This window comes from Eptatretus burgeri, chromosome 14 (genome assembly GCF_056783735.1).
Source record: "Eptatretus burgeri isolate ZD-2024b chromosome 14, Ebu_testis_v1, whole genome shotgun sequence".
Classification (NCBI taxonomy): Eukaryota; Metazoa; Chordata; class Myxini; order Myxiniformes; family Myxinidae; genus Eptatretus; species Eptatretus burgeri.
This window is the reverse complement of record NC_140974.1, coordinates 41,951,966-41,973,690: the sequence shown is the minus strand read 5'-3', so window position 1 is coordinate 41,973,690 and position 21,725 is coordinate 41,951,966. Positions and strand designations below refer to the sequence as shown.

Below are 21,725 nucleotides of genomic sequence, written 5' to 3'. Positions count from 1 at the left end.
GGATTGAGGAGATACACAAGAAATCAGGAGTTGTATCATGGAAAAGATTAGAGAAACGAGGTTGTGGTGGTTTGGACATGTGATGAGGAAAAAGGATGAAGAACAAATCAAGAAAGCATGGAATGAGCCAATTAGAGGAAAAAGATGCAGAGGAAGACAAGGATTAAGGTCAAGGGAGGCTATGCAAAGAGATTTGAGGGGTGTAGCATTGGCCTCCACCACTCACGAGGCTCCCTCACTGAGAGACTCTGGTGAGCAGGATCAGCGTCAGGAAAACGAGCCACATGTCCATATAGCCACAGCTGATGCTCACAGACGATGCAGGAAACAAATCTCATTTGAGTCTCTCTCAGCAAACGCTCGTTGGACGCAAAGTCCGAGCAGCGATGGCCAAGGATTATCCGAAGAGACCTTGTGCCAAATGACTTAAGTCTCCATCTCAGATCCCTGGGCAGAGTCCAAGTCTCACGTCCATAGAGCAAGAATGGAAGCACCAAGGAACTGAAGACTCAGCCTTTCGTCCTCCCACACAGCCACCGGGAGTGCCACACCCCATGATCCAGTGAATCCATGACTCCCCAGGCCCGACCGAGATGTCTGTTGACCTCTGGCTCTGGCTCACAGCCAGCAGAGACATGAATATCACTGCCAAGGGAAATGAATCTCTCCGTGACCTCAACATCCTAGCCACAAACAGGTACAGACGGGATAGCAGCAACCAAGATGTCATTGAAAGCCTGGATCTTTGTTTTGACCCAGGAAACTCGTAATCCCAGCGCGTCTCACTCCTCATTTAGAACCTTAAGGGCCCCCAAAAAGATATCCAGAATCTCAACAATCTGTGAAATCCGCAAGTCTTATCTGCGAAATTAAGGTCAGAGATCTTGACATTCCCAAACGATGCACAGCAGCTTGATCTCTCTGACATCCTCCCCAGAATCTAGTCCAGAAAAGTACTGAAAAGTGTTAGGGCAGTACACACCCCTGACGAACTCCAGTAACAACTAGAAATAAGTGAGAGATGGCACCACCACATCTCACAGCATTCTCAGTGCCAGAGTTTTGTTCAGACATCAGATTGATCAGTTTTGGTGGCACCTCACGAAGACCAATAATCCTCCAGAGGGAATCCCGATTCACTGAATCAAACACTTTGTAAGCATCCACATGGACTGCAAGCAGCTCCTGCCGAAACTGTCTGCATTCTGTGAGGACCCAAAGAACAAGGATATGGTCAATCGTTGATCTTTTTAGTGTAAAGTCTGACTGCTCTGGACGCTGGTGATCAAGCAGATGGTGGCAAACCCTCTCCAGAATTATCCCAGCACAGACCTTGCCTGGCACTGAGAGAGCATCACCCCTCGGTAGTTGCAGTCTTGGCGATCACCCTTCCATTTCCAGAGATGGACAACAAGGCCCCTCTTCCAGTCAGTTGGGGGTGATGCCTGTGTTCCAGGCAGAGCACAGAACTGCATGCAATGACACGAGTACAGCATTTCCACCAGCGTTGAGAAGTTCAGCATGGATGCCACAAATCCCAGGAGCTTGACCCCATTTCAAGCGGTTCACCGCAGCCTGTGTTTCCACAAACGAAGGTGGACCACAGTTGATTGGAGGGTCAGCAATAGAGGTCGGAACACCTCTGACACCCAACTCGATAGCTGGTGGATCAGCCTGGTAGACCCACTCAAAGTCACTGGCCAGCAGGCCTTCACTTCGGACTCATCTGTCAAGAGCCAACCACCCCCTGCTCTAACTGCAGTACACCGAGGGATGGGCTTGAATGAACGCAATGCGCGAATTCCCTTGTAAGCAGGATGAGAATCACTTGACCACAGGTGATGCTCTACCCCCTCACAGAATACTCGTACATCGGCCTCCTTGTCCACCCTTAAGGCCCTGTCACACCTTGACGTTTTAGCCAGCGTATGCCGACGTCTGAAAAATTTGCCGAACCAAGCTGGCACATGTCGAATACGTCATGGGTAAGTTTTGTATACGTTAAGAGCACGCTGGTATACGTCAAAGTACGCTCACATACGTCGTCGTACGCTAGCATATGTCGACAAATTTTCAGCATGTTGAAAATTTCTCGACGTTCTCGATGTATGACACACGTTCCGCATACGCTGGCATAAGCTGTCGGCACGCTACGCGATCGTTGACACACGTCGACACACGTTACTTGAAAGTTACTCATCAGTCGAAACACGTCGAGGTAATGTTTAGCATACCCGAAACTTAATTTTTTACCGATGAGTAAGGTGCTTTGAACCTATGAGTAACGTGCTTTGAACCCATGTGTGACGTATCTCCAACGCACATTGACGTATGTAGACGTATTTGATTGACGTCTTCCAGACCACCACAGAACTTACTGAACGTGTTTCTAACTTACAGCTACCATATAATGGCGTATTGGCAGCGTTGCGGGGAATTGGTATATAAAAATGGGCTTCACAGGATAACCCGTCAGTGTTCCAGACTCCTTGGTATTTTTATTTTTTTTAATTTTATTTTTTACGTTGAAGTGTTGATGTTTTTTTCATGTTTTTGGCGAAATCATAACGAGTTGGACAAATGCAAAATGTCTTACTCGTGTACACAGAACGTTTCGATAACTTATAGATCACTTATCACGAATGCTTCGCGTGTTGTCGGCGTTCAGAACGTATGCCCAACGATAGCCTAACGTATGCATAGCATTCGGCAAAGTATCGTCGACGATCACGTGGCATAGGCTATTCAGAGACGCTCAACGATTCAAATCGCTGTCGCTCGACTATTTAAAATGGACGCTGGCGCTCGAACATTTTAATCATAACCAAGCAAGACATCGAACTATCAACATCATCGTCATGCCGAGGAAAACTTCAAAGAATACTGGCAAGAAGTCTCCTGGCCGTGTCCCTGGACGCAGACCAAGGAGGATCTATCATTACCAAAACCCTCCCCACCATGGAGACATTCTGACGGAGAGGATGCCAGCTCCAACGCCTCTCGGACACCGTCGGGGGCATCGATAGCTGCGTGCGAGGCCTCAGCCTCCTATCAGCCAACCCTTGCGAAGAAGAGGGCCAAGAAGACACAGTCATGTCTCGATTTCAAAGAGGAACAGCTCATGTGCGATTTCCTTCGCGACAACCCATGCATCTGGGACATCAAGAAGACGGACTACCGGAGGGTGGACAAGAAGGCAAAGCTCTGGGAGGATCAAGGCAAGGCCATGGCGAAGCCTGTCGAGCATCTTCAAGGGTGGTTCAAGTCCCTTCAAGACACCCACACCCATCTGGACAAGAACAAGAGCGATGACGGCGCCCCGGAGATGACAGAGAGGGAGCAGTGGGTGAAGGCAAACTTCGGCTACCTCAAGACTGTGGTCCGCCATCGTGCTGAGCCCGTCAAAAGTGTAAGTGCAAACACATATTAATATCAAGACTAATATTTATTTATTTTAGCTTGACTGTACTACAGATCTCTCAGCAAATTAATCATTGATTACTACAAATCATTGAATTTGCCTCTTATTTTTGCCTTGTAATTTACTCATCAATTGCCATAATTGCAGGTAAAGGAAACCATTGCAGCACACAGCGGGGACCTCGAGGCTGCCGAGGCTTCCTGTGTGGCGCTCATGGTTTGTGAGGACAGCACGCCCTTCCCTGTCCCATATTCATCCGCACAGGGCAAGGGGAAGCATGGCCACGATGATGATCAGTTGCTACAGTCACTCGAGAAGAGGGTGCACGAGTCTGGGGAGCTCTTCAAAGTTCTCCCAAAGCCTCAGCCCATCACAGCCGGCGTAGCCTTCGCCAACTGCATGTGTGACATCCTGCTCAGCCTGTCCATCGCAGGCTCCGGATCGCAAGGTCACGCTTCACCCCAATCCTCAGTGAGCTATTGGACTATGACAGTGATGAGGAAGAACCTCCCACAGTCCACACCATCCCTGCTCCTGCTTCGGTGCGAACATGTATGGCACCAGCTACGCACCAGCCACCTCGCCAAATGTTCAGGCACCACCTGCGTCATCCTGGGGCTCACAGACAACTGTGCATGTGGACCCTCACATGCAGCAGCCACAGTGCCAGTCGATGATGCCTCCTCCCCCTCAACATGGGTTGCAGCCAACCTCCGCCTCTGCTGTTATAGGCTCGGCTGAGCAGGTACCGATCCAGAGCCCAAGCGCCTTTGACACCAGCAGTCAAAGTCTCTTCAACATCTCTGGGTTCTCAGGAATGCTCAACCTGTCCAGCGATCCTATTTCTGCAAGCACCCTGTGTGGGTAGCTGAAGACACCTCCACCACAGAGAAGAACTACGTACAGTGACAGCTTGGTTGTGTACTTCTCCACATTTGCAGAGACATTGTTTTGGCCATGTTTGTGGCATTTTTTTTATCGACCTTTGACCAGTGTTTTGTTCCATTATTTTTCAGAGCACTGAATCCAAGCTGAGCGAACTCGATGTTTGTTGATGTTATTTTTTTAAATATTTAATTCATAAACAACAACAAGCCGTAAGGCGACATGGCTGCTCGCTCCAGATGGAAAGCTGGCCGACACGACGACCCAATATTCATGTACTTGCTATCAATCAATTTAGCACAATAAATATGATTATCACAGCCCTCTTCGTTTGCACCGAGAAACCCGCCTTGCGAAATTTCAGGCATATGGCAGGCCTGGTAATCAAATTTATGTGGCAAGCGACTTCAAATGGCCTTATCGGGCCAAAACGTATGGTATGCGTTTTGGTGGGGGTGGCTTGGAGTTCGGGAGAGACTAGACCTGGGGGTCAGGGTGTTTTAGCAACGCGCCTCACCAAACAGGGAGCCCTCCCTTTGGGGGCAGAGCTAAAATACCCTCACGGAACTGTTTCACGCCATATTCGCGGTGGTGATAATCACATGTATCTATGTTGTTGTTGTTGTTGTTGTTGTTGTTGTTGTTGTTGTTGTTGTTGTTGTTGTTGAAGACGAAACCTTCATATTCGGACTCAGCTCTTTTATATACACGATCCGGATCTCCTTAAATACTAAACACTTGTACACATCCTCCCATTGAGGGTGCCTTTTGAGAGCGTCTATCATGAACTTTTAAATATATTCGGACATTTGTTTTCAAGTTTCGAAAACGTCACGTTACTATTTAAAGATTATTCCATGTAATGGATTGTCATTCCGTAAATACATTATTTTTTTCTAAAATACACTATATTTTCCGTAAATACGTAAATACAGTATTACAGGTCTTGCTATTGGCTTAATCAAGTCACGTGACGAAATATTGGAAGCTTTTGTTGTAGTTCTTTTATTATTATTATTTTTTTTTTAGACAAGAAAACCTTTTGGACGCTGTTCTTGGACACATTTGTCCTTTTTTAATATGATGCTGTAACACATTCTCCTTGGGCACAAAAAAAACAGGTCCCTCGGAGGTCCAGTTTCGGACGTATTGTTTTTTTGGTGCAGTCCACAATAAGGGTCCTCATCGAGCGGCCAATAAATTATGGCCTTATCCTTTGTAATAAATCAATGAAACGATGTTCATTTCAAGAGCAATGTTACTGCCTCTGAGGTCCTTTATTGCCTGAACAATGCAGTAATACAAATATCTAAATCATCCTATCTTGCCACGGAACTGCGCCAGCAGGGGAGTTAACCCAGTGCTTGAGGAGATTCCTCTGTTTCTTTCCTTCCTGGGAGGCAGTGTTGTTGCCAGAAGCTGTCTGTGTATCCTCCAAGTGATGTCCCTCTCGCCAAGCTCCTGGAACAAGGTCGCGTTTCTCATTCTCTGCCCGGTCAAGCTGCTGGTTCTGTAGTCCTGGGTACCTGGGATTTGAATTTTGTTTGATTTACTTGTAAAGCGCACCTATAATAAAAATACATATTCTAATGCGCTGTACAATAAAAAGTAACATAATGATACATATAACATTCAAGGTAAAGCATATATTTTTGATAAGCACAGGCTAAAAGTTAAATTGCATTGTATAGTGTATAATATATGCTTTGTAAACATGAATTACCTGGTCATCATGAGGTTGTGCAGGATCACGCATGCTTTGACAATGAGCTTGATAGTGGAGGGTGATGCTGCATGGGACTTTGCAGAACCTGGAATCTGTGAGCCAGGATGCCGAATGCATTTTCTACTCCCCTCCTTGCTCGGCTCCGCCTGTAGTTGAAGATGCGTTGCTCATTCGTCATTCCCCGGAGGCTGTATGGCTTCATCATAGTTGGTTGTAAGTCAAATGCATCGTCACCGACGAAGAAGTAAGGTACGTCTTGGTTGTCGTTTGGAAGAGGCTCAGGGTCAGGGAAACCAAGGGTCCCGTCTTCAGTGCATATCTTCAGCTCAGAGTCATTGAATATCTGCGCATCTGATGCTGATCCAGTACCGCCGACATCTGCCAAAATGATTTTGAAGTCAGCATCCACAAGCGCCATCAGAACGATAGAGTAGAATCCTTTATAGTTGAAGTATTGGGACCCACTCTTTAGAGGACAGTGGCAGGCCACGTGCTTCCCGTCAAGTGCCCCACATGTATGGGGAAAGTTCAATCTTTGGAAGAACTTGTCACCAATGGCGCGCCAACCATCAGGAGTACTTTGGCAAACCAGCACCTCATCCACGTACTCGTCAATAATGGCTTGACAGACTTGTCTGACCACTAGGGACTGGGTGTTATGAGGGACCCTCCATCCGAACTTCATGGAGGCATGCTTGTTGCCAGAGGCAACGTGATGCAAAGTCAGTGCCAGCCTCATGCCAGGCTCAAGCAGATCCCTGAAGAAGGAGTACTGCTTGGTTATCCTTGGACTCACTCTGTCTAGCAGCTCGTCGAACATCGCTGGGGGCATACACCGGAAGTTGGTGAAGGCTGCTTCATTCTCGTTCTGGAGTTCCACAATGAGCTGGTCATATATGCCAAACTGCCGTTGCCTCCCGATCAATGGTCTCACCCAGTTCCTTGTCCTCCATTCAGCTCTTCTTCTCCTGGCTCTATTGGCACACAACTGGTACAGTGTCAAATCGATGAGGTCTTGTTGGTGTTGGAGGACAGCGAGAAGGTATTGTCGTCTCTGCCTTGCCGGATCCTCCATGTCTCCCATCACATGGACATGTGCTCACCACGGAGTCTGAAACACTGACGGGTTCCTCCTGTGTGAACCCTATATTTATATACCAATTCCCCTAAACGCTGCCAATACGCCATTATCCGGGAGCTGTAAGTTAGAAACACGTTCAGTAAGTTCTGTGGTCGTCCGGAAGACGTCAAATTCGTCTACATACGTCAATGTGCATTGCAGATACGTTACCCAACGGTTCAAAGCACGTTATTCATAGGTTAGAAATAAGTTTCGGATACGCTAGACCAATGGTTCTCAACCTGAGGGGTGGGGAGATTGTTTTTGGGGGTTGCGGGAAGGTTATCAAAACAAACAAACAAACAAATATATTGTTTCAAATTTGGTAATTCGATTGCACACAACATTGAGGTTCCTTCATTCAGTTATGCCGATAAGTGCTTGTTCCCTCGATAGCTCACCTTCCATTGTTTAATTTGTTCGAAATTGATTAGATGCGCTGTGATTAAATGTAATAGTTAGGGAGCGATTCCAACACAATGGAGATGCCCCTCCCCCTCTTCTGCGAAGAGGAAGAAGATCCCTCCTCATTTTTTTTTCTTTTTAAATTTTTTTTGGGGGAGTCGCGGCTACAAAAGGTTGAGAACTACTAAGCTAGAAATTACCTCGACGTGTTTCAACTTATGAGTAACTTAAGAGTAACATGTGGTCGAAGTGTGTCAACGATCATAACGTGCCAACAACTTATGCCAGCGTATGCGGAACATGTGAGTCATACGCTGGCATACGTCGGAAAATTTCAAGCATGGGAAATTTGTCTAACAGCTCGGCGAACTCCGACGTATGCCAGCGCACTACGACGTATGCCAGCGTACTACGACGTATGCCAGCGTACTACGACGTATGCCAGCGTACTACGACGTATGCCAACGTACTACGACGTATGCCAGCGTACTACGACGTATGCCAGCGTACTACGATGTATGCCAGCGTACTACGACGTATGCCAACGTACTAGGACGTATGTCAGCGTGCTCTTAACCTATACAAACTTACCCATAATGTATTCAACATGTGCCAGCGTTTTAGCCCAATTTTGCATATGTCAGGCATACACTGGCTAAATCGTCAAGGTGTGACAGGGCCTTAAGTGCACGTACAGTTTATGCCTTAGCTCTCTCAACAGCTCAGCTCTGCCATTCAGCCTGGACCTGCGACTCTGGTCAATGGTATCCAATGTCCCTTGAGAAACAAAATTCTTCTTCGCCCTATGGTGTGTTCCAAGACATTTACCGGCAACATCAAGGAGGGTGGTCTTGAAGGGACTCCGCAACTCTTCAGGACCCCTCAAAGCACCCAGACCCCCAAATCTCCATTCAGCTTGTTTGCAAACTCCTCAGCAACCCTGTCATCCTTGAGCTTGCCAACATCCAGCAAAGGCTGGGATGGTACCATTCTCCTGGATTTACGCTGCAATTTCAGAGTTGATACAACAAGCCGTGGTCGTTATTGAGGAACTGAGCACTCCGGTAGACCTTGCAGTTCTGGATCATCCTCCAGCAATCATCAACGAGCACATGGTCAATCTCCTTTGCCACACCACCAGCGTTGGAATCCCAAGTCCAGCGATGAGCCTGTGGGTGCTGAAACCATGAACCAGCCACCCTCAGTGCATGACTTCTTGCAAAGTCAAGGAACTTCATGCTCTTCTGGTTTACAGTTCCAGAAACATGTAGAGACCAACACATGTCTCATCGCCATCCCTATTAATTCCCCAAGACATTGAAATCCCCCAAGAGAAGAAGAGTATCTCGCCTGGGGCACTGATCAACAACATATTTGAGCGTGGCACAGAATGCGTCCTTCACGGTGAGATCACTCGCCCTAGTTGGAGCACATACAGAGACCTGGGAAACGACACCCAAGGAGTGACAAATCCTTTGTCTCACAATACGCTCGTTGTCCGGTGTTTCCTCAACTATCACTGGAGTCAAGTTATTGGACACAGCTGCAGGAACTCCTTGGGCATGGTAACCATCAGAGCGACCAAACCAACAGGAGGTGTAACCACCAACCATGAACTCTCCACAAAGCGGTCTCTGAACATCAGAGTGCTGCAATACCGTTGTTCAAACGCTTGAGATCAGACGATAATGGAGACAGGTGATCATCCTCTCTTTGGGATAAGACATTCCAGGCACCCATCCAAATGGACCGCCTCAGGTTAACCCAAGGAGACTGCCGTCTGGTGGACGGCAGTCCACCAGACGGCATATATATATACATATATACATACATATATATATATATATATATATATATATACATATATATATATACATACATATATATACATATATATACATACATATATATACATACATATATATATATATACATATATATACATACATATATATATATATACATATATATATACATGCATACATATATATATATACATATATATACATACATACATATATACATATATATATATACATACATATATATATATATATATATACATACATACATATATACATATATATACATACATACATATATACACATACATACATATATACATATATATACATACATACATATATACATATATATACATACATACATATATACATATATATACATACATACATACATACATATATATACATACATACATACATATATATATACATACCTGGTGTTGGCGCAGTGGTTTGGCCAGTGTCTTGGGACCCAAAAGGTCCTGAGTTCAAGCCCCGTTGAGACACTGAATATATATATATATATATATATATATATATATATATATATATATATATATATATATATATATATATATATATATATATCAAGTCGAAAACGCCAGGGGGTTGACTCAGCCTGCCATCCTTCCGAGGTCGGCGAAATGAGTACCAGTTGAACTGGGCGCGGTGTATGCCCCGGTTAGAATAGGTGTACCATATCCCTGTGTGTCGTAAGAGGCGACCAGGGTTGCGTCAGGAAGGGCATCCAGCGTCAAAACCTATGCCAAATCATTATGCGGACAACAAAACGAATTTCCATGCCGGATCGGTCGAAGCCCGGGTTACCAACGACCGCCACCGGTACCGGTGGTCAGCAGGGTACCAGTGGAGATTGTGCTACTGCTGGGCGAAGGAGGAGAAGGAGACGGGGAAGGCGAGTCCGGAGGCAGTGGGAGAGGGGGAAGGGTAGAAGTGTGGAGGTGAGAGTTGGAACTCTGAATGTTGGGACGATGACTGGCAAAGGGCGAGAGTTGGCTGATATGATGGAGAGAAGAAAGGTGGACATACTGTGTGTACAAGAGACCAAGTGGATGGGAGTAAGGCGAGGAGCATTGGAGGTGGTTTCAAACTGTTCTTCCATGGTGTGGATGGGAGGAGAAATGGTGTGGGGGTAATCCTGAAGGAAGATTATATCAAGAGGGTATTGGAGGTGTGGAGAGTGTCTGACCGAGTGATGAGTGTGAAGTTGGAAAATGAAGGGGTGATGATGAATGTCATCAGTGCATATGCCCCACATATGGGGTGTGAGATGGAATATAAAGAAGATTTCTGGAGTGAGTTAGATGAAGTGGTGGAGAGTGTATCTAAGAATGAAAGAGTGGTGATTGGAGCAGATTTCAATGGACATGTTGGGGAAGGGAATAAAGAGGATGAGGAGGTGATGGGGAGGTACGGTCTCAACAAGAGAAATGTGGAAGAGCAAATGGTGGTAGAGTTTGCAAAAAGAATGGAAATGGCAGTGGTAAACACGTATTTCAAGAAGAAGGAGGAACAAAGGGGGACATACAAGAGTGGAGGAAAGTGCACACAGGTGGATTACATCTTAAGCAGGAGATGCAACCTGAAAGAGATTAGTGACTGTAAGGTGGTGGCAGGGGAGAGTGTAGCTGGACAGCATCGATTGGTGGTCTGTAGGATGACTTTAGAGGTGAGGTTGAGGAAGAGAGTGAGGGCTGAACCAAGGACCAGTTGGTGGAAGCTGAAGGAGAAAGACTGTTGCGTGAAATTTAGGGAGGAGGTGAGACAGGCGTTGGATGGTGGTAAAGATGGGTGGGATGATTGGGCAACGACAGCAGAAGTTGTGAGGGAGATAGCTAGGAAGGTACTTGGTGTGATATCTGGACAGAGGAAGGAAGATAAGGAGACTTGGTGGTGGAACGAGGAAGTACAGGAAAGTATAAGGAAGAAGGGGTTGGTGAAAAAGAAGTGGGATAGTCAGAGAGATGAAGAAAGTAGGCAGGAGTACAAGGAGTGGCGGCGAAAGGCAAAAAGAGAGGTGGCAAAGGCCAAGGAAAAAGCATATGACGAGCTGTATGAGAAGTTGGATACAAAAGAAGGGGGAAAAGGATTTATACCGATTGGCAAGACAGAGGGACTGAGCTGGGAAGGATGTGCTGCAGGTTAGGGTGATAAAGGACGCAAACGGGAATGTGCTGACGAGCGAGGAGAGTGTGTTAAGAAGGTGGATGGAGTACTTTGAGGAGCTGATGAATGAAGAAAATGAGAGAGAGAGAAGGTTGGAAGAGGTGGAGATAGTGAATCTGGAAGTGGGGTGGATCAGTAAGGATGAAGTGAGGACTGCTCTGAAGAGGATGAAAAGTGGAAAGGCGGTTGGCCCAGATGGTATACCAGTGGAGGCATGGAAGTGCTTAGGAGAGATGGCTGTGGGGTTGTTAACCAGATTGTTTAATAAAGTCTTGGAAAGTGAGAGGAAGCCGGAGGAGTGGAGATTAAGTGTACTGGTTCCGATTTTCAAGAATAAGGGTGATGCGTAGAGCTGTGGAAATTGCAGAGGGATAAAGTTGTTAAGCCACACCATGAAGTTGTGGGAAAGAGTAGTGGAAGCTCGGTTGAGAGGAGAGGTGATGATTTGTGAGCAGCAATATGGGTTTATGCCAGGAAAGAGCACCACTGATGCGATGTTTGCTTTGAGAATGTTGATGGAGAAGTATAGGGGAGGCCAGAAAGAGTTACATTGTGTGTTTGTGGATTTAGAGAAAGCTTATGATAGGGTGCCAAGAGAGGAGTTGTGGCATTGTATGAGGAAGTCGGGAGTGTTGGAGAAGTATGTGAGGATCGTGCAGGATATGTATGAGGACAGTGTGACAGCGGTGAGGTGTGCGGTAGGAATGACGGACCGGTTTAAGGTTAAAGTGGGATTGCACCAAGGGTCGACTCTGAGCCCTTTCCTGTTTGCAATGGTGATGGACAGGTTGACGGACGAGATCAGACTGGAGTCTCCATGGACTATGATGTTCGTGGATGACATCATGATCTGTAGGGAGAGTAGGGAGCAGGCTGAATCGAGCCTTGAGAGGTGGAGGTACGCACTGGAGAGAAGGGGAATGATAGTCAGTTGGAGAAAGACGGAGTACATGTGCGTAAATGAGAGGGAGGGTGGTGGTATGGTGCAGTTGCAAGGAGTTGAGGTGGGGAAGGTGGATTGGTTTAAATACTTGGGAGCAACAATCCAAAGTAACTGAGAGTGTGGGAGAGAAGTGAAAAAGAGAGTGCAGGCAGGATGGAGTGGGTGGAGATTTGTGACAGAAGTTGCAGGAGTGATTTGTGACAGAAAGGTAGCTGCAAGAGTGAAGGGGAAAGTATATAAGACGGTAGTGAGACCAGCTATGTTGTATGTTTGGAGGTGGTGGCGCTAACAAAAAGACAGGAAGCGGAGCTGGAGGTGGCAGAGTTAAAGATGCTGCGATTCTCGTTGGGAGTGACGAGGATGGATAGGATAAGAAATGAGTATATTAGAGGGACAGCGCAGGTAGGACGGTTTGGAGACAAAGTGAGAGAGGCGAGATTGAGATGGTTTGGACATGTGCACAGGAGGGAAGCAGAGTATATATATATATATATATATATATATATATATATATATATATATATATATATATATATATATATATATATATATATATATATATATATATATATATATATATATATATGTGTTATAAAAAATATATATATATATAAAAACTTATATATATATATAAGTTTTTGTTCGATGTCATTTGAGATGACAACACAAACTTTGTGTCCTGCCTTTAGTGAGTCCAAGACATGAAGAGGTATACGGAAGTCAGCTTCTTCGAAAGACGATTGAAGATGGGCCATCACATTTTCTTCACCTTTGTGAGCCATGACACACTGCCAATTATCATCTTCTTTAGTTACCTGGCTAACCACAGTGGGGTATTGACGAGTTTCAGGAGCATTTCCTCGAAGATGACAATAGATGCACTTCTCCAAAAGAAGATTGTTGATGTTTGAGGGCCAGAAAGTTTCCATCTTTTTTGGTGGAGGTGTCCCTGGTTCAATAGAACTGTGCTCGATTGGAAGAGTATCACATCGCCTCGCTCTCTCAATGTCCTTCACTGAGGGATCTTCAGAGTACATGTCAAACACATAGTCACAACGTCCATACTGATGGTATACCACACAAATGGAAACTAAAACTGAGACAAGGTCCTGGATCTTGGGATTATGCCAATAAGATCAGCTAAAAAATACAAAAATGTTACCAATGAATTCCTTGGTGTCAATAACCTATATTTAGTATAAAAAACAACTTTCCATGGCATTTAATTGAGGAGATATCATCATTTGATGAAATTAAATGATGAAATCCGAATCTCTCCGACTCTCTGGAAAATCCTCTATTTCTCTTTGCCGACGACTCCACCCTCTGCCTTACCATCTGTCATCCCTCAGACCGGCAAGCAGCAGCTTCTTCGCTCACTGCAGATCTGGATAAAATCACAAAGTGGTCCAACACGTGGAACATGTCTTTCAATCCAGACAAATCTCACACTCTCACTATGTCTCTTCGAAAGGACCGTTTACAAAACCCCCCCATCCACTTTCTCAACAATCCTCTGAAAGAAGTCTTTTCTTTCAAGCTTCTAGGTCTCACTATCTGCCATGACCTTTCCTGGGAAAGTCACATTTCCAACCTCGCCTCAAAAGCCAGTCGCCGACTGGGAATCCTCCGTCGTGCTAAGTCCTTCCTCGGCCCTCTTGAGCTCCTGACCACTTACAAAGCTTTTGTCCGTAGCCTGATGGAGTACTGCTCTCCCCTCTGGGCTGGTGCTCCTGCCTCCCACCTTTCTCGGCTTCACGCTGTCGAAACCAGGGCATTTAAGATCATCGGCATCTCCCGCAATGAAGCTGAGTCTTTGGGCCTCTCACTCAATCACCGCAGGTTGGTCGGTGGTCTTTCTGTCTTCTACCGACTCCTCTCCAGCCTTGCCCCCTGCTCTCTCTGCGATTTGTCCCCACCACATTTCCACAGGGCGCTCAAGGTCCGCCAACAACCCCCTTCTGGTAAAACTACCAAAATCACGAATCACTGCTCACCTTCACTCTTTCATTCCTCTTTTTTCCCGCCTTTGGAATAAACTTCCTCACTCTATTCTTTCCCATTCTTCCCTCCAGGCTTTCAAAACAGCTGTTCACCACCACCTCTTATCTTCCCCCATCCAAATCCTCGATCTTTTCTACCCGCGATAATCCACCCAAGCCCACTTCCTTCATTTCTCCTGCTTTCCTTCCTGAAAGTCCCTGAAATGTCCATCTTCTCTTCGCCATGTTCCCCGTCCCATCCCCATCCCTCTCCCTTCCACAGTTCACCTAATGTGTCTGTTCCCCACTGTTTTGTCCCTTCCACTCCCGCCCCTCTTGTCTCATGCCTCCTTGATGTGAGTTGTGTGTTTGCTCTCATAGGAGCCTCGACCAAGGTATACAAAAAAAAAAAAAATTCCGTAAAAGTGGACATTTGGGGGTAGGTGTGACTTTGGCTTTCAATGAGCTCTGTGGTCATCACACATAGTCCCATTGTGAGAATATGAAAATTGAATTGCTCACAGAACTCAACAATGAAACTTTTGGCCAAATTTTATTGCTCTACTTACAATATTAAGTCATTCAGAGACCATCAAACTTTGAGCTACTTTCAAGTTGAAAGCTATTTTTGACTATTTTTGACAAAAATTACATAAAATATGGTCATTTTCTCCTGTGAACCAAGTTTTAAGAGAATAAATCATGCTAAAATGTGTTAAGCAATGTATAAGTCATTGAATTAAATCAAAACTAATAATTTATGAAGGCTTAATAATTCTTTATTCCATCTAAACCCAATATGGGCATTTTGGTTCAATTATAGTTTGCTGTTAGACAACTGTGAGTCCAAGATGGACCCTACAGAGAAAACGTACTTGATCTGGAGGTGTTACCCAAACTTTTTTGAAGGTCTTGGCATATAGAACAAAAAAAAATTAGGGTCACGCTCTAAAAGAGTCATGTACACCCCCCCCCCCCACCCCAGAGCCAGGAGTACATGGGATGTGGATAATTTCAAAAGCTGAAGTCCGTTTCATGAAAGTTTATTCAAAAGTAATAAACTGCAGCAATAAAGACAGGTAATAGTAATATATCCTCCAATGCAAACCAAAACCTGGTGAGATGATGCTCTGGAAGGCAATTGGTTGGGGTTTAATCTTCCCCTGTTAACCATCACAGTGGGTACCCGAGGGCCAAGCCCACGATTATGGAGAGTATTGCGCAAGGATTGGTTAGTTAACTGTCATGTTCTGTGAAGCTCCCGCCACGCACATGCGCAGTGTGCGCCTCCCTGGGTAATTAACGTGGAGCTTCGACTTTTGTGGTGTCCAGCCTTTCACCCCGCAATCCTTCGGATACGCCACAACTGGCGACTGGTTTAGTGCTTCGCCAAGTCGGCATTGCTCACTGTGGCGTCCGTGGGGATTCTGGTGGAGTACCCGCCGGATGAGGACTGGGAAGACTTTGCTGATCGATTGGGACAATACTTCATCGGTAACAAGATGGCGGCGGCAGAAGATGCTGATCGTCGCCGAGCCGTTCTACTCACGGTGTGTGGCAAAACAACATGTGCCCTGATGAAGGATCTGGTTACTCCCAATAAACCGAAGGACAAATGAACTTCGATGAACTGATCGAGATTGTGGCCAGACACTACAAGCCGAAACCCGGGAAAATCGTGTCCCGGTACAAGTTCTGCACTCATGGGAGGAAGGAAGGTCAGTCGGTGTCCGAGTTTGTTGCTGACCTTCTTAGATTGGCTGAGCATTGTGAATTCTGTGCCACGTTGGATGAGATGTTGAGAGATGTTTTCGTTTTTGGCATCAACAAGGTGACGATCCTCTGGAAATTGTTGGTTGTTCCCGATCTCGATCTGACGAAAGCTGCGTCAATCACAACTTCCTGCATGACTACGGATGAGGGGCTGCGTGTTATCAGCAGCAGAGAGCGAGACTCCCAGCCGAGTTAATGCAATGATGTGAACAAACTGAGCTCATCATCATCAGCTGTGAAGCCCAGCTATCCTCAATTTCACAGATCTACTCAACACATCACCTCGTTTCATAATGTGAGCTCGTCTGTGCCAAAGCAGAGCAGTGGATCGTCGGGTTCTCCAACAGGTAAACCATGTTGGCGTTGTGGGGGCCGCACTTACCCCACCTGTGTCGTTTCAAACAGTGCTCCTGTTATAACTGTGGGAAACTTGGCCATCAATGCAAGATGTGTCGCCAGACATCCCAACACGGTCCGAATCGCCACATGATCGGTTTGGCCACGTCAGTGACCGGTGGTGAAGCAATACCTCCTGCTTCAAAGGAGCATGATTTGCTCAGTATGTGGGAGAAAAGTAAACCCATTGTGGTGGATGTCAGGGTGAACGATATTGCCATGGAGATGGAGCTGGACACCGGGGCCAGCCAGTGAATCACGAGTTCTGAAACTTTCAAGAGCTGTTTCACCAGGAGACAGCGAGACCGGTACTCAGACCGGTGAACGCCAAGTTGTGAACTTATACCAATGAACTGATACCTGTGATTGGTAGTGCGGAGGTGAAGGTCACTGACAATGATGTGTCACGGAAACTACCCTTGTGGATCATTCAGGGAAATGGGCCGACATTGTTTGGGCGTAATTGGCTTGAATTCATCAAACTTGATTGGCCTGTGATCAAATTGATGGCTTGCGATGTTAATCACAATGCCATTCTTGACAAATACCCCTCATTGTTGGAGGTGCTGTCGGCACCTTTAAAGGTGTTTCAGCCAAAATCTCTATGGATGAGAGTGCTAAGCCAATCTTTTGTAAAGTGAGGTCTGTACCTCAATGATGTGTTCAAAGATCGAGGCAGAGCTCGACCGCCTGCAGATGGAAGGTGTTATCAGTCCTGTTGAGTTCGGTGATTGAGCATGTCCAATTGTTCCTGTATGAAAATCAGTTGGTAGTGTTCCGATTTATGGTGATTACAAAACAACAATCAACAGGTATTCCAAATAGGACCATTATCCTCTGTCCAAGGCAGATGATTTTTTCGTTATGCTTTGTGGTGGAAAGAAGTTGAGCTGCCTGGATTTGGAATCTACTTTTACTCAGATATTGCTTGATGAGGACTCCAAGAAGTATACATGTAACACTCACAAGGGGTTGTTTGTTTATAACCGCAGTCCTTTTGGAATCAAATCAGCCGCTGCTATATTTCAACGCAAGATGGAGAATCTGCTGAAAGCAATTCCAAATGTCGTAGTGTTTCAAGATGATGTGTTCATCACCGGCCGCAATGATGCTGAACATTTGCGTAACCATGAGGCGGTTCTCAAACGTCTTGTTGAAGCCGGAGTTTCGGTGAAACGTGACAAATGCCGATTTATGTTTCCCCAAGTGGAATTTCTCAGTCATATTGTCAGTGCTGATGGCATCAGGCCCAACACATCCAAGACGGAAACTATCAAGGATGCTCCGACTCTTGCGAACACGACCGAGCTCAAAGCTTTCCTGGGAATGTTGAAGTATTACTGTAACTTTCTTCTGAATCTGAGCACCGTCCTTGAGCCTCTCCACAAACTCCTTCGTAAAGGTGTTGAATGGCGATGGTGTACGCAGTGGAGTCAGGCGTTTGCTGAGGAAAAACGGTTGCTGTGTTCATCTAAAGTGTTGGTGTACTATGATACTGCTGAACCATTGGTACTCAGCTGTGATGCCTCGTCTTATGGCATTGGCTGTGTGTTACAGCAACGTTATGACGGTATGCTAGGCCTGTCGCCTTTGCATCACACAATTTGTCAGCAGTGGAGCGTAACTTCTCCATGATTGAAAAAGAAGCTCTCGCATGAATTTTTGGTGCAACAAAGATGCATCAGTATCTCTTCTGTCGACAATTTGAACTTGTAACCGACCACAAACCATTGCAATCCCTGTTCAATGATAGTAAGGGGATTAACCCACAGCCTCTGCACGCAATCAGCGTAGGGCTGAGAAGTTAGCAGCCTCTGACTACTCTATAAGGTATCGTCCTGGCAGTGAGAATTTCTGTGCTGATGCTTTGAGTAGATTACCACTCCCAGTTAACATGAGTAATGTACCTGTACCCAGATAAATTTTTATGGCAATGAGTGTGCTTGACTGTCATAATTCTCCAATCACTTCCAAACAAATTGAACAATGAACAAATGTGGACCGGACCCTTTCTATGGTCAAACAATGTGTTATCAGTGGCATATGGTCAACTGTACCCTATGAATTCCACAACAAATTGAGGCCATACCTTGCTCGTAGAAATGAGTTGGCCTTACATTCTGGTTGCCTGCTGTGGGGCAGCAGGGTCGTTGTACCAGCCAAAGGTCGAAACAAGGTGTGTGATGAGCTACAGGAATCACATCCAGGGATTGTAACCATGAAGTTAATTGCCAGGAGGCATGTTTGGTGGCTGGGTGTAGATGAAAACTTCGAGAGCGACGTTCGCCATTGCTCCGTGTGTCAGGCCACTGCCCTGAACTCAGCTGAGGCACCGCTTCACATGTGGTCATGGCCTTCTAAACCATGGTCTCGAATTCACATCGATTCCGCTGTTCCATTCTTTGGAAAGATGTTTTTGGTTGTTATCGATGCTCATTCAAAATGGATTGAATGTTTAGCCTTATCATCCTGTACGAGCGAAATCACGGTTGAAAGTTCACGTGCCATGTTTGCCACTCATGGTTTGCCAGATTGTGTTGTTAGTGATAATGGCTCATGTTTCACCAGCACTGTGTTTCGGGATTTATTGAAACAAAATTGTGTCAAGCAATATCGCAGTGCTCCCTTCAAACCTGCTTCGAATGGTCAGGCTGAAAGAGCTGTCCAGGTGATCAAGAATGGTCTCAAAATGGCAAACGACGGTTCTTCTCTGCAAACCAAGTTATCACGTTTGTTATTTACCTCCGCCATCTTCGAAGATGGATGGAGGTTACTGTTTTCACCCCTTTCTGTTTGTTTGTTTGTTTGTTTGTGGACAGTATTATGGAAAAAACTCCTCGACGGATTTTGACGAAACTTGGTGGGGGGGGGTTAGGAATGGTCCAAGGATCATGACATTAAATTTTGGACTTGACCCCCACCCCCCAAAAAAAATTGTTAGAGAAAAAAAAAATTTTTTTGCATTCCTTCATGTTTTAAGTGATTTCCAACCCCCCCCCCCCCAATTTTTTTAGCCCCCCCTCCCCCAAAAAATAGAGAATTTTTTTTTTGCATTTCTACATGTTTTAAGTGATTTGCAACCCCCCCGGCCCAAAAAAAAAAGGTCAGGTCAGGTTCGATCTGTGACCTGTGACAGTTACCATGTAAACCTGCACTAACCTGTTCCATGGTCGAGTTGTCGGCGACTCAACCGTCTCCCCCACCAGGTTTTCTGGTGAGGAGGGTGTTTGAATATGGACACCCAGCAGGATTAAAAACAAAACCTGTCAAAGGGCGGAGGAGCTCATTGTGAGCCAACGGCGATCCATATCTAGTGCCCAACTGTGTCCGCAGACGTTCTTCTGCAGTTGGGTTACTTTTTTATTAGGAGGTTGGTGGCAGGATTTGCACTCTGGCCACCATAAAACGCTTCATTCCGCAAAACACAAAAACGCAAAAAAATCTGAAAACCCACTCCGTGGTAGTACCTCCTGTGCAGCTTCCCTTCGCAGGGCAGCTCACCGGATGACGGGATTGGGGCAAAGCCTTCGGGACCCCCAATCCTTGATGATAGGAGGGAAACCACGGGGTAACATCACTGGGTCAGATTGCGGGAGAGTGTGTCGGAGTGGTGCTGAGGTGTCGTCCACCAGACGGCGGTCAAATCGACAAGCCAGTGAATAGAATGGTTATAATGTATGGTGCAGAAACATTGGCTTTGAGAAAAAGGAAAGAGAAGTGACTGGAGAGGACAGAGATGAGAATGCTTCAGTGGATTATTTGAGTATCACTGAGAGAGTGGTTGTGGATTGAGGAGATACACAAGAGATCTGGAGTTGTATCATGGAAAAGATTAGAGAAACGAGGTTGTGGTGGTTTGGACATGTGATGAGGAAAAAGGATGAAGAACAAATCAAGAAAGCATGGAATGAGCCAATTAGAGGAAAAAGATGCAGAGGAAGACACAGATGAAGGTCAAGGGAGGTTATGCAAAGAGATTTGAGGGGTGTAGCATTGGCCTCCACCACTCACGAGGCTCCCTCACTGAGAGACTCTGTTGAGCAGGATCAGCGTCAGGAAATCGAGCCACATGTCCATATAGCCACAGCTGATGCTCACAGACGATGCAGGAAACAAATCTCATTTGAGTCTCTCTCAGCAAACGCTCGTTGGACGCAAAGTCCGAGCAGCGATGGCCAAGGATTATCCGAAGAGACCTGGTGCCAAATGACTTAAGTCTCCATCTCAGATCCCTGGGCAGAGTCCAAGTCTCACGTCCATAGAGCGAGAATGGAAGCACCAAGGAACTGAAGACTCAGCCTTTCGTCCTCCCATACAGCTACCGGCAGTGCCACACCCCATGATCCAGTGAATCCATGACTCCCCAGGCCCGATCGAGATGTCTGTTGACCTCTGGCTCACAGCCAGCAGAGACATGAATATCACTGCCAAGGGAAGTGAATCTCTCCGTGACCTCAACATCCTAGCCACAAACAGGTACAGACAGGATAGCAGCAACCAAGATGTCATTGAAAGCCTGGATCTTAGTTTTGACCCAGGAAACCCGTAATCCCAGCGGGTCTCACTCCTCATTTAGAACCTTAAGGGCCCCCAAAAAGATATCCAGAGTCTCAACAATCAGTGAAATCCGCAAGTCTTATCTGCGAAATCAAGGTCAGAGATCTTGACATTCCCAAACGATGCACTGCAGCTTGATCTCTCTGACATCCTCCCCAGAATCTAGTCCAGACAAGTGCTGAAAAGTGTGAGGGCAGTACACACCCCTGACAAACTCCAGTAACAACTGGAAATAAGTGAGAGATGGTACAACCACATCTCACAGCACTCTCAGTGCCAGAGTTTTGTTCAGACATCAGATTGATCAGTTTTGGTGGCACCCCACGAAGACCAATAATCCTCCAGAGGGCATCCCGATTCACTGAATGAAACACTTTGTAAGCATCCACATGGACTGCAAGCAACTCCTGACGAAACTGTCGTCTGCATTCTGTGAGGACCCAAAGAACAAGGATATGGTCAATCGTTGATCTCTTTAGTGTAAAGTCTGACTGCTCTGGACGCTGGTGATCAAGCAGATGGTGG

General features: G+C 46.0%; 1 protein-coding gene across 1 annotated transcript; it reads left to right on the top strand.

The window, feature by feature from the left end:
• Positions 1 to 2,910: 2,910 nt before the first annotated feature.
• On the top strand, positions 2,911 to 4,289 carry LOC147013037 (uncharacterized). Its single transcript, XM_085853468.1, has 3 exons — positions 2,911 to 3,409; positions 3,569 to 3,892; positions 4,077 to 4,289. Exons 1-3 carry the CDS (start codon positions 3,122 to 3,124, stop codon positions 4,287 to 4,289), a joined length of 825 nt encoding a protein of 274 aa, XP_085709594.1. The 5' UTR covers positions 2,911 to 3,121.
• The last annotated feature ends 17,436 nt before the right edge of the window (positions 4,290 to 21,725 follow it).

Excerpts from the sequence above, each read along its gene's own strand:
- LOC147013037 (XM_085853468.1), top strand. The coding sequence starts at position 3,122 with ATGTGCGATTTCCTTCGCGACAACCCATGCATCTGGGACATCAAGAAG. Across the intron at positions 3,410-3,568 it reads GTGCTGAGCCCGTCAAAAGT|GTAAAGGAAACCATTGCAGC; the intron begins GTAAGTGCAAAC and ends CCATAATTGCAG. Across the intron at positions 3,893-4,076 it reads ACGCTTCACCCCAATCCTCA|CAGCCACAGTGCCAGTCGAT; the intron begins GTGAGCTATTGG and ends CCTCACATGCAG.